Source organism: Lagopus muta, chromosome Z (assembly GCF_023343835.1).
Source record: "Lagopus muta isolate bLagMut1 chromosome Z, bLagMut1 primary, whole genome shotgun sequence".
Classification (NCBI taxonomy): Eukaryota; Metazoa; Chordata; class Aves; order Galliformes; family Phasianidae; genus Lagopus; species Lagopus muta.
The window spans coordinates 59,363,270-59,374,680 of record NC_064472.1 but is presented as its reverse complement, the minus strand read 5'-3'; the positions used below and the strand labels follow the sequence as shown (position 1 = coordinate 59,374,680).

At 43.4% G+C, this 11,411-nt stretch overlaps 1 protein-coding gene across 1 annotated transcript; it reads right to left on the bottom strand.

The window, feature by feature from the left end:
* Nucleotides 1-4,708: 4,708 nt before the first annotated feature.
* MBLAC2 (metallo-beta-lactamase domain containing 2) lies at nt 4,709-11,388 on the bottom strand. The gene is made up of 2 exons (XM_048931850.1): nt 10,901-11,388; nt 4,709-6,591 (listed from the first exon to the last, which is right to left on the bottom strand). The coding sequence occupies exons 1-2, from the start codon at nt 11,343-11,345 to the stop codon at nt 6,203-6,205; spliced, it is 834 nt and encodes a 277-aa protein (XP_048787807.1). The 5' UTR covers nt 11,346-11,388; the 3' UTR covers nt 4,709-6,202.
* Nucleotides 11,389-11,411: the final 23 nt, after the last annotated feature.

The window sequence follows — 11,411 nt, the reverse complement described above, 5'->3', positions numbered from 1 at the left end:
AGCTGGTCAGTTTTGCAAGTGTAAGAAGTCAGTGTCTTTACAACCCTGGCCTTAAAACACACTGTTTATCACCTCAGTAAAGGTAGTTGCTTTTCTGAGGTTGCATGTGAAATGGAGATGTCAGGAATTAAAAACTGAAAAGAAAAAAAAGTAAGTATTTTATTTTAGTTATAGTAACTGTGACTGGTGAACCCTTAGATTTTCAAAGCTGGCAATATCCCTTCTGAAATGACTATCCACAAATAGATGAGACAAATTAAAGTAACGCTAGTGGGTGCCTCACAACGGTGTATTGCTAACTTAGGAAGGAAAGTAATTGCTTATTTTGGGGATAACCTTGAAAATTCTATAATTCATTCTATCTTTAGCTTTTAATTAATTCACAAACTCATCTACTGCTTTCTGAAAGCCATTTGCAGATCTGTCTGCCAGCCATACCTTCATTTTAAGTGAATGCTTATTTCTCTATTCCTAATTTCTTTAATATTTGAAATGCATCTGTTCGCGTCTCCCAAGCTGAATTTGAGGGTCCAGGAGATTAGAAATCTTGTATCTCCTGTTCAAAGTCAGAATAGGTATCAGCATCTTCTGATGTAAACCATCTAGAACTGACGTGGAATACACAGTGGTTGCTAATGGCTTTTAAGACAAGTAGTTATTACATTCACTCTGGATTCTGTTGAGCTTTAAATAGTTTAACAAAGCTCTCATTAGCCCAGGTCATTCCATTTGGAGGAAAGTTATTTCTATTTCCCATGATCCCACTGAAGGGGAGATGGTCTGCACCATCTGTCAATGGTACCAAATGAACTCATTTGTAAATACAGGTCCCGAGCCATGTATATCTCTTAATTACCTTGAGAAACACACCAGCTGCAAATCTGCGTGTCACTGTGGTCAGCACTAACCAATCCTCTGGAGGCTGACTGTGCACAATTAATTAGAGCCTTGCCCTTTATCAAGAAACCAAACGTGAAGCATGATAGGCATCATTTCAACTTTCAGTGGTGTGCTGAACACTAGCAATGTAAACATATTTTGTTTCAAGTGCAGTTAATAGCTGTCTTTAGCTGTTGTCATGCGTGAAAATAAAAATTTAAGTTAAAACAAACTCAAATTGATCCCCCAGATAAATGCTTCCATCATATCCATATTTGGCATGCAAATTCCATGGAAAAGATTAACTGTAATATATGGTAAAGCCTTTTTTGTGAGTTTTTGTTTTATTTTGTTTTTTAATAAGCACCACTCATGCTTTTGTATAAGCTTTGCAGCATCACTCTATGACTAAATGAGGACGGAGAAGTGGCTTCCTTAGACATGGAAAAAGCTGAGGTGCTCAATAAGTGCTTTGCCTGGGTGTTCTCTGGTGGTCAGGCTCCTACCCATGTCTGCCAGGAGCCTGAACCTCTGGATGTGTGTGAAAGGAGCACATTCCCTTCCACTGCAACAGTGGAACAAGTCCAAGACCTCCTCATGAAAGTGAATGTATATAAGTCCATGAGGCCAGATGATATCCATCCTAGGGGATGATCCAGCCTAGAGATGGCTGATGTGGTTGCCGAGCTGCTCTCCAGAATATTTGAAAAATCATGGCTGGCTGCTGAAGTCTCTAATGATTGTGAAAAGGGAAACATTACTCCAATTTTAAGAAAGGGAGAAAGGATGACCCAGGGAACTACAGGCCAGTGAGCCTCACCTCTGTGCCTGGGAACATCATGGAGCAGATCCTCCTAGAAGCTGTTAAGGCACGTACAAGATAAAGAGGTTATTTGAGACAGCCAGCATGGCTTCACCAAGGGCAGCTCATGCCCAACCTATCTGGTAGCCTTCTGTGATGGAGTGATGGCTTTGGTGGATGGGGTGGGGAGGGGCAATGGATGTCATCTTCTTGGACTTCTGCAAAGCCTTTGACATGGTCCCTCACCGCATCCTTCTCTCTAAATTGGGGAGGCATGGTTTTGAAAGATGGACTGTTCGGTGGATTAAGAACTGGTTGGCTGGATGCAACAGAAGGATTATGAGCAATGGTTCCTTGTCAGGGTGGAGGCCAATCACAAGCAGTATCCCGCAGTGGTCAGTCTTGGAACCGGTGCTCTTCCCCATCTTCATCAGTGACACAGATCATGGCACTGAGTGCACCCTCAGCAAATTTGTGGATGACACCAAGCTGAGCAGTGCAGGTGGTACACTGGAAGGAAGGGAAGACATCCAGAAGGACCTGGACAGGCTGAAGAAGTGGGCCCATGTGAACCTAATGAGGTTCAATAACTCAAAGTGCAAGCTGTAGCACTTGGGCTGGGGTAATCCCAGGTGTTTATATAGATTGGGCAAAGAAGCCCTTGAGCGCAGCACTATGAAGAAGGGTCCTGATAGACAAGAAGCTGGACATGAGCCAGCAGTGTGCGCTTGCAGCCTGGAAGGCTGCATTAAAAGGAGTGGCCTGTAGGGAGAGGGAGGTGATTGTCCCCCTCTACTGAGCTCTTGTGAGGCCCCATCTGCACTACTGCGTCTAGGCCTGGGACCCCCAGCACAAGAAAGGTACAGAGCTCTTGGAGTGGGTCCTTCCAGAGAAGAACCACTAAGATGATCAGAGGGCTGGAGCACCTCTTCTATGAAGAAAGGTTGAAAAAACTGGGCTTGTTTGGCTTGGAGAAAGCTCCGGGGAGACCTTACTGTGACCATTCAATACCTGAAGGGAGCATATCAACAGAAGGAACAACAGCTTTTTATGAGGGTGGATAGTGATAGGAGAAAGGGGAAATGTTTTAAACTAAGATAGAGAAAATTTAGGTTGGGTTGGATACTAGGAGGAAGTTTTTCACACAGAGGGTGGTGACACACTGAACAGGTAGCCCAAGGAGGTTGTGGATGCCCCATTCCTGGAGGCATTCAATACCAGGCTGGATGTGGCACTGGGCAGCCTGGTCTGGTGGTTGGCAACTCTGCACAAAGCAGAGGGATTGAAACTCAGTGATCATTGCGGTCCTTTTCTACCAAGGCCATTCTATGATTCTATGATGATACGTAAATGTTTGTAATGCAGTCTCTTACTAAGAAAAGTGAAAGATTACTAAGAAAAGTGAAAGTGAAAGTTAGTTTTCCACTAAGTATCTTAGTGGAAAAATATTTATCTTCAAAATGTGTAGAAATCATTGCTAGACTGCATAGTATTATAACACTTTTATTATCTATGACAAATTTTTTGTCTTTGTAAAATGTAAACACCACAAAAGTCTTTAACAGATTACAGAGCACAACTTTCCATCTGATTTTTTTTTTTTTTTTTGTAGATTTCTCAGTCTACTGAAAATTGAATTAACATACATTTAGATTTAATGGATAAAGCAACAGTTCTAAATGCCCAAGGTGTTGCAATATTAAAATTTAAAATGTATGTTTTAAATATTTAGTCCAAGTAGCATTAAAGGGACACTGTCAAACTCTTACGACAAAAAACTGAGTAATTCTTAACAAAAATAGTTTGAGCCAGTTCTTTATATTTAAGACACATCATTTACTTAGTAGTGAACTTCTACAATACAAAAATAATTTTAAGATCCCCAAAACTATTTTTATCTGGATTATAGCAGCAGTTTACTAACACACCCCATTTTTGGGCTATGTTCATATAAAGCTCACTTCTGATCTAGGAAATTATTCCATAGTTTTGTCAAGGAAAAAATACAAACAAAAAAAAACCAACAGGTAACTGCATTTGTTGCATATACTTACTGGGCTTAAACATGGTTTAACATGGTGTTCTAACACTAACCTGAACAGTTAAGGATCTTGTAGCTAATACATAGCACAGATTTAAAAACAAATGAGAGGAATTCTCTCCTTTTCCATTGGCAAGCCTGTGAGCTTCCTATTTAGAGTTCTGGTTCTGTGTATCCGACTTCAGGTGCCATAAGGGTAGAGCAAATAAGCAAGTTACAGGTGTGTAAGAAAACAAGCTAATTGAACTCGACCTCAATCTACTACTTAACAATTCCAGAACTGTACTAACTGCCATACATATTGGCAGCCCTTCTGACAGAATACGCCTCTGTCCATGTTGCTGTACAGCACAGAGCAAGACTACTACTGGTATGATCTTCCAGATGTCAGTCACTCTTGCTAGAACATTCAGTGCTCTGTATTTCTTTGCCTGTTCTGACTTTTCCACATTGCACCATACTCTCAACTGCCCATTACAAAACCCCTGGCTATGAAGAACTGTACTGCTACACAAACAGTACTGTATGTCAGTCAGCAGGGAAAAAAGGAAAACCATATGGTGAAGCTTGTTCTGTGCCTCTACACAGAATGGCTTCTGCAAAAAGACTGTGATACATCCAAATTATAACAACTTTTCCAGGTGCCACACCAGTTCTGCGTATTTACATTTTGCTCTAGCTTGTAAGAGGAGACAGGCACTGCTAACAAGAATGAGGTGCATCACAGTGTATCAGTACTACTCTTGGTGAAGAACACACTCTAATAGTAAAGACAGGAATGCAGAGAACTGCGAAAGGAGAATAAAAAGGATTATGTAAGATGTTCTCCTTCACTATTTTTGCACAGCTTTTGCAGCTGGTTTCCCCCAAAAAATGCTTTTATCCCCAGAATTTACATCTGTTATCAAGGCCACTCATTTCCACTAATCCATGCCTTAGAGCCCAAAATTAAGGCTACCTTTCTCTTGGGTATGATGAGAGGGGGGAAAAAAAAAAAAAAAAAAAAAAAAGTGATCTTTCACATAAAGTGAAAGTCAAACAAATAAGGCTAAACTCCACTAGAATTTGGGATAAACACCTGCAATCTCTTGTAAGGAAATTACAAATCTATATACAAAAATAGTATAAGACAGTGTCCTTTTAAAGAAGTTGAATATATAGACTGCTAGAACAATTACACAAACTTTAAACATTTTAACAGCTTTTAAATAAGCAAGTTACAATGTCATTTAGCATTTCTCAGTGTATTCAGCTTGTTTTGGAACAGACTCAAATTCAGTGCACTTTCCATAAAAACCAAATGCATCAAAATACTTCATAAGCAAACAGTAAACAGTCGAAGATACATTCATTGCATGGAGGCAAATGCACCAGCTGTTTAATCCAACACTGCAGTGGGGCAAAGCAATGTTACTGCCTGCATCCGTTCTTCCCACAGAGCATTAACAGCCAAGCTACAATCCACATACACAACAAGACTCTTAAACACAAATAAAGGTTTTAAGTTTGTCACAGTCTATTTGGATCTCTCATTTGTAAATAAAGTATAAATTAAACTTTATTTAATGAGATTGTCAGAAAAAAACATTACCACAGCAAGCAAGGTTTCAATCCATGTTGTACAGACTACAACATTAAACACGTGCATTCATCAATTCATTACTTCAGTAGCTCACAATTTCCCTAATAATGTAACTTGCACACCTCTAAGCAAAATAGTTCCCTTCCTGTGACAGTGCTTATCATACTCTTCCATGGGGTACACATGTCCCCTGGATCACACTCAAAAGCATGAAAACCCTAATGATCTGGAAGCTGTTGTATCCACACCAAAAGGAGTTTGTGTCAGCTGACCTACCTATATCATCCAGCTTAAGAGTTTGGTCTATACCATTTCCATACACTAGTGGATGGTGCAGAAACTTTACAAAAATGCTGGAGGTGACTGCAGCAGGGGACAGCAAGCTCCAGGTGGTAACAGCTGCACCATGGCCCTTATTACTTTGTCCACAGCATCCTACCTATGCGTTGCTCTCATCTGCACCTGATGGTGCTGCTCTCAGCACAAATGAGGCCTTAACATGAGCTGTGTTAAGCCAAAGCCTGAGCAGGGATCAAGTGAACACCTACCATCTTAGTGCTACATCAACAAAGTTTCAGGCATGGATGTAAGAAGTCTCATTTTGGCATATATTTATCTGTCAGAAGCATATCAAAAATAAAACAATATATTTCAATCACAATACCTGTGCAAACTTGCCCTGAAAAAATACAAGGAAAAATGGCAGCTCTGGCTAAGCTACTAGTTTATGATTTTTTTCCCCACAAAAACAGGAACAGAGAAAGCAAACATAAGAATTTTTACAGCTCATCCACATCATTTTGCCAGCTCTTTCCTAAAGCATACTGCTTTGTCTTGTGTCATCATTTTCACAAGTCCTTTGATTTCTCTCTGGGAGACAGACAACATAAACGCATGCTCAGGAAGAAGTACCCCTGGAATTTGTAAGGTGAAGTGCTATGCTTGCAATGGATCTCATGGCACAAGTTGAGATTTTGTGACAAACTCCAGCTTTTGAGATATAGTTGGAAGCTAATCGATACAGCCTTTCTGCTCCAAATATGTTGAAGTGCCCAGGAAGTACCTTCTCTACAAGACCTCTGTCCACCAACTCCATGAGGCGCTGGCAGCTCACAATGTAGTCACTTATGTTGCTGTAGGGAAGCCAGTCAATCATGGATCCATCATACACGACATCTCCACTGAATAAAATCTTGTGTTCTCGGTCATGTAAGCAAATACTTCCTCGGGAATGGCCAGGCATGTGCATGACGGTGAGCTGCCGGTCTCCAAGGCTGATTACATCTCCTGCAAACATATACGCAACAGGGAAATGTATGCACTTAACATGCACATTGAGCACCACAAAAGAAGTACAGCCTACCCATACGCTGAGTGTTTCATACATACCACGCATGCACCAGGGCCTTTTTTTCTTGCTGTGTGCCAAAGAATTTGTAAAATACACTGGACAAAATAGCATTTTCCAGTGATTGTAACTAATAGCACAGGCTTGACCTACCTGTATTAACTGAGCCTATTTTCATCCTATTATGCTAAACAATAGGGAATGTGATAGGGAAAATAAAATTGGAAACAAACAGAAATCATCTAAGCCACTCCTTTGAAAGTCTGTAAAATTTTTCAGTTTATTAAAATTTATCCCCAGTTCACCCAGAACTCCACTGCAGTCAGTGCAGAATGACAGAACATAAATTGCTGCAGGAGGAGCAAGCTTTGCCTCGAAATAGGGTGATTTTTTTTTTTATCATCTTGAATAAGGCACATAAAAACAGAACATTCTTCACTTTAGCTCATTTGTTCCACCAACTTAAACATGAATTCCTTTTCATTGTATTAGCCCCTGATCTTGTACTTTCAGCAGAAAGTCAGTCCAAAAATGAAGAATAATTAACAAGACTGTTGTTAATTTTAAGTTATAATGCATGCTTAATTATAACAGTACAATTCACAGGTGGTAAATCTGTAAACTTTAGGGCTGTGCAGGGAAGGAATAAGAAACCCTATTGGAAGCGCATGTGTAATAACTACACAAAACCATTCTGAACAAGTTAATATGCAACACCACAAGCTTCATGAAATGAGAACCTGCAGGCACTGACAGATTCTAAGACAACAATGCTTAGAACTGCAGTAAGCATTTCAAGTTGCAAAGTCAACAAGAAAAAGCTACCAAACTCCTTCTAAGTTAGAAATCTTAAAGTTACACATATATCGTATGTCACAGGCAGGTATGCTTCAAATTTTCTCAATACTAAGCAATTCTGAAAGGCATGACCCCACATGTGTTGGGACTTGAGTAGGAAGCACTGTATTTCCAGGTAATGTCAACCCCTGTGCCTGGGCTGGGAGCTACTTAGTGAGGACTACTTCAAGTGCTGAGGGCAGGGATGCTGCTCTTCATCCACTCGCCGCCATTTGCAAAGCACTTGAATACAGTCTGGAAGTCAGTGTAGAGAAAGCATTTCACTACGCTGTACCCATCAGTGAAACTGGTTCGCAGTACAAGCAAGCAGCTAGCTACTACAAAGAAAATTTTCAGGCAAGTTCTCTTTTAAAGGAAATGCCAAGAAGACTTGATAGTAGAAAGTACCAAGCTAGTCTTTTGGGAAGATCTGGTATCCTGGGCTCCATCAGAAGAGGGGTAGCCAGCAGGGACACGAAGGTGACTGTCCCTCTCAACACTGCCCTTGTGAGGCCCCATCTGGAGTACTGCGTCCAAGTCTGGGGCCGCCAGCACAAGATAGGCAGGAAGCTGTTGGAGTAGGTCCAGATAAGGGTCACAAAGATGATCAGAGAGCTGGAGCACCTCCCCTGCGAAGACAGGCTGAGGGAGCTGGGATTGTTCAGCCTGCAAGGCTGCAGGGTGACCTCACTGCAGCCTTCCAGTACCTAAAGGGAGCCTATGAATAGGAGGGGAATCAACTCTTTGCAGGGGTAAATAATGACAGAACAAGGGGAAATGGTTCTAAGTTGAAGCAGGGAAGACTTAGGGTGGATATCAGGGGGAACTTCTTTACCAAGATTGTGGTGAGGTGCTGGAACAGGCTGCCCAGAGAGGTTGTGGATGCCCAGTCCCTGGAGGTGCTCAAAGCCAGGTTGGATGGGGCCCTGGGCAGCCTGGTCTAGTATTACATATGGAGGTTGGTGGCCCTGCCTGTAGCAGGGGGACTGGAGCTTGATGATCTCTGAGGTCCCTTCCAATCCTAGCTGTTCTATGATTCTATGATCTGTATGATCCTTGATCCAGAAAATGACTGTAAGAATAAAACAATAGTGGTGATTAAGTTTTTAGAGCAAATTGGCCCAATGGGTTTTAAATTGCTCCAAGCCCCAAGAAGGACAGCACAAAGGAACAGAACATGAAATCCAAAACTAAAAGAAATGTGTGGAATATTATATATAATTCTATACATATATATCTACACAATATATTTTACTTGTAATACAGTACAATTCACTTGTAAAATTACGTATGTGTAATTATTTACATTTAAATTACATATACTTATAAAATTATATATTTACATATACGTATTATATACAAAGAACTGAAATAGATAAAGAAAAATGCCAGTCATAGAAGACACAAGTGACTATGAAAACAGTAAGTGATAAAGCAGACCAGAAGTAGATGCAGTTTTAACTAGAACAGCCAAAGCAGCTGGTTGAAGGCTCTTGTAAGATTAGATAAAGAAAAAAACTAATGCCAGTAAATGTGGAACAGGCAACATAAAAGTAAGAGCTGTGGCTTTGGATTCTACCAGAATATGACTTCTGTATTTTGTGCAGTACTAGATATACTCACAGCAGTTGCTCATGCACTGCCATGACATGACACTTCCACACAGTTTGGCTCAATAAATGCTGTGCTAGAAACTTTTCTGTTACTTTGAGACTGAGTGTGTGTGCTCTCTTACATTCAATATATTTGTTTTTGTAATAATTCCTTCCTATTGAAGAAAAGAATAAACAGCTTAACCTTCTGTTGACTCACTGAGCTAAATGGATCACCAGGTCTTCCTTGAAGCCTTCGGTTCTCCCTTTCCCTGTGTCTGAGCTGAATGATGGCCCAGTACAGCCAGGAGGAGACCTTGGTCATCTGCAAAAGGCTGATTTAACTTGTCTGCTGTATGCACATTCTTTAGCTCCTGCTCCACCAAGTTCTACAGCTGCTTGCTAAAATAGATTTTGTAGGTAACAAGCTTATCTCTAAAAGAGGTGTGGTTTTATATATACATACACAAACACATCTGTACACACACATACATGCATATGTTATATGTGTATATATCTGTAAAACATCTTTTATATAAATAATACATTCTTCTTATACTTTACAACAAGACTATGTGCAGCGTGCTGCACTTGGGTCAGGGCAATCCCAGGTATTTATACAAACTGGGAGAGCAGCCCTGCAGAGAAGGACTTGGGGGTCCTGGTGGATGAGAAGCTGGATATGAACCAGCAGTGTGCGCTTGCAGCCTGGAAGGCCAACTGTGTTCTGGATGGCATTAGAAAAAGGAGTGGCCAGAAGGAAGAGTGAGGTGGTTGTCCCCCTCTACTCAGCTCTTGTGAGGCCTTATCTGGAGTTCTGCAACCAGGCCTGGGGTCCCGAGTACAGGACGGACATGGAGTGGGTCCAGAGGAGGGCCACTAAGATGATCAGAGGGCTGGAGCACCTCTCCTATGAAGAGAGGTTGAAAAAACTGGGCTTGTTTAGCTTGGAGAAGGCTCTGCAGAGACCTTATTGTGACCGTTCAATACTTGAAGGGTGTGTATAAACAGGAGGGGGAATGGTTGTTTATGAGAGTGGATAGTGACAGCACAAGGAGGAATGGCTTTAAACTGAGACGGGGAGGTTTAGGTTAGATATTAGGAGGAAGTTTTTCACCCAGAGGGTGGTGATGCACTGAACAGGTTGCCTAAGGAGGCTGTGGATGCCCCATCCCTGGAGGCATTCAATACCAGGCTGGATGTGGCTCTGGGCAGCCTGGTCTGGTGGTTGGCAACTCTGCACAAAGCAGGGGGTCAAAACTCAATGATCACTGTGGTCCTTTTCCACCAAGGCCATTCTATGATTCTATGATTCTGTTAAACAAACCCATACACTTTCCAATACACAGTTAAATAAACTGCTTTGTTCTTTATACAGTTATGCCTCAGCAGTTTACAAATAGCAAGTTAGCAGATGCCAGAACTGACTGAGGTGTGACACTGATTAGTCAATATTAAGATGCTAGATCCTTGCTCCTAGTAATACCACTGACTGTTATTCTAGGAAAAATGCCCTCTTCCAACAGGCACACAAACTGGGAGAGCAGCAGGTATTTCTACACGTTTCTGTCAACCCCAAATCCAAACCCCGTGTCTGAGAGCAGTGTCCAAACGGCCCTTGGTCTCCCATACAGGGGTCGTGCCCACCGCCCTCCTGTGCAGTCCCTTCCCCTCATCTCCTCCCTTCTCCTGTCCTGACGCAGCTCCGTGCCGCCCGCTCGGGCCCCATCGCTGCCCACCACCGTCCCGGGAAGAACGGCACAAACCACAACAGCCGCAGCCCACGGGTGCCCGCAGCCCGCCGCCGCGCGGCTCTTACCCTCCTGCAAGAGGCGGCTGGGCCGCACGGGCGGGACGCAGAAATGCCGCGCTCTCCAGCCGGGCCGCGGCGGCCGCGCCACCTCCCGGTCCGACAGCCAGGTGACGGCCTCGTAGTTGTCGCCACGGAGCAGCGCGGCCGCCTCGGCGCTGTGCACCGCCACCTCCTCGAAGTGCTGTAACCCGCCCGAGTGGTCGAAGTGGACGTGGGTGGCCACGGCCAGCAGAGGCCGGGGGCCGGCCCCGTCCGGCGGCGCCAGCAATCCCGCGGCACGCAGGTAGTCGGGCAGGCTGCGCAGCCCCAGCCCCGCGTCGATCACCAGGTCGCGCTGCGAGCCCCGCACCAGCCAGATGTTGGCCCGGTTGCCCGACTCGTAGAAGCGCTCCTGGATCCAAAAGATGCCGCCGCCCAAGGGCTTGTGCGCGAACCATTCCAGCGCAGACATCGCGTCCGGCGCCGAGCCCGTCCGCGCGGCGGGACCGGGCGGGGCCTGGGGCGCCGGGGGGAGGGC

What these genes read in the sequence shown, in the direction of transcription:
- MBLAC2 (XM_048931850.1), bottom strand. Translation starts at nt 11,345, where the DNA reads ATGTCTGCGCTGGAATGGTTCGCGCACAAGCCCTTGGGCGGCGGCATC. An exon ending in CAGCCGCCTCTTGCAGGAGG is followed by an intron (nt 6,592 to 10,900) that starts GTAAGAGCCGCG and finishes ATATGTTTGCAG; the next exon opens with GAGATGTAATCAGCCTTGGA.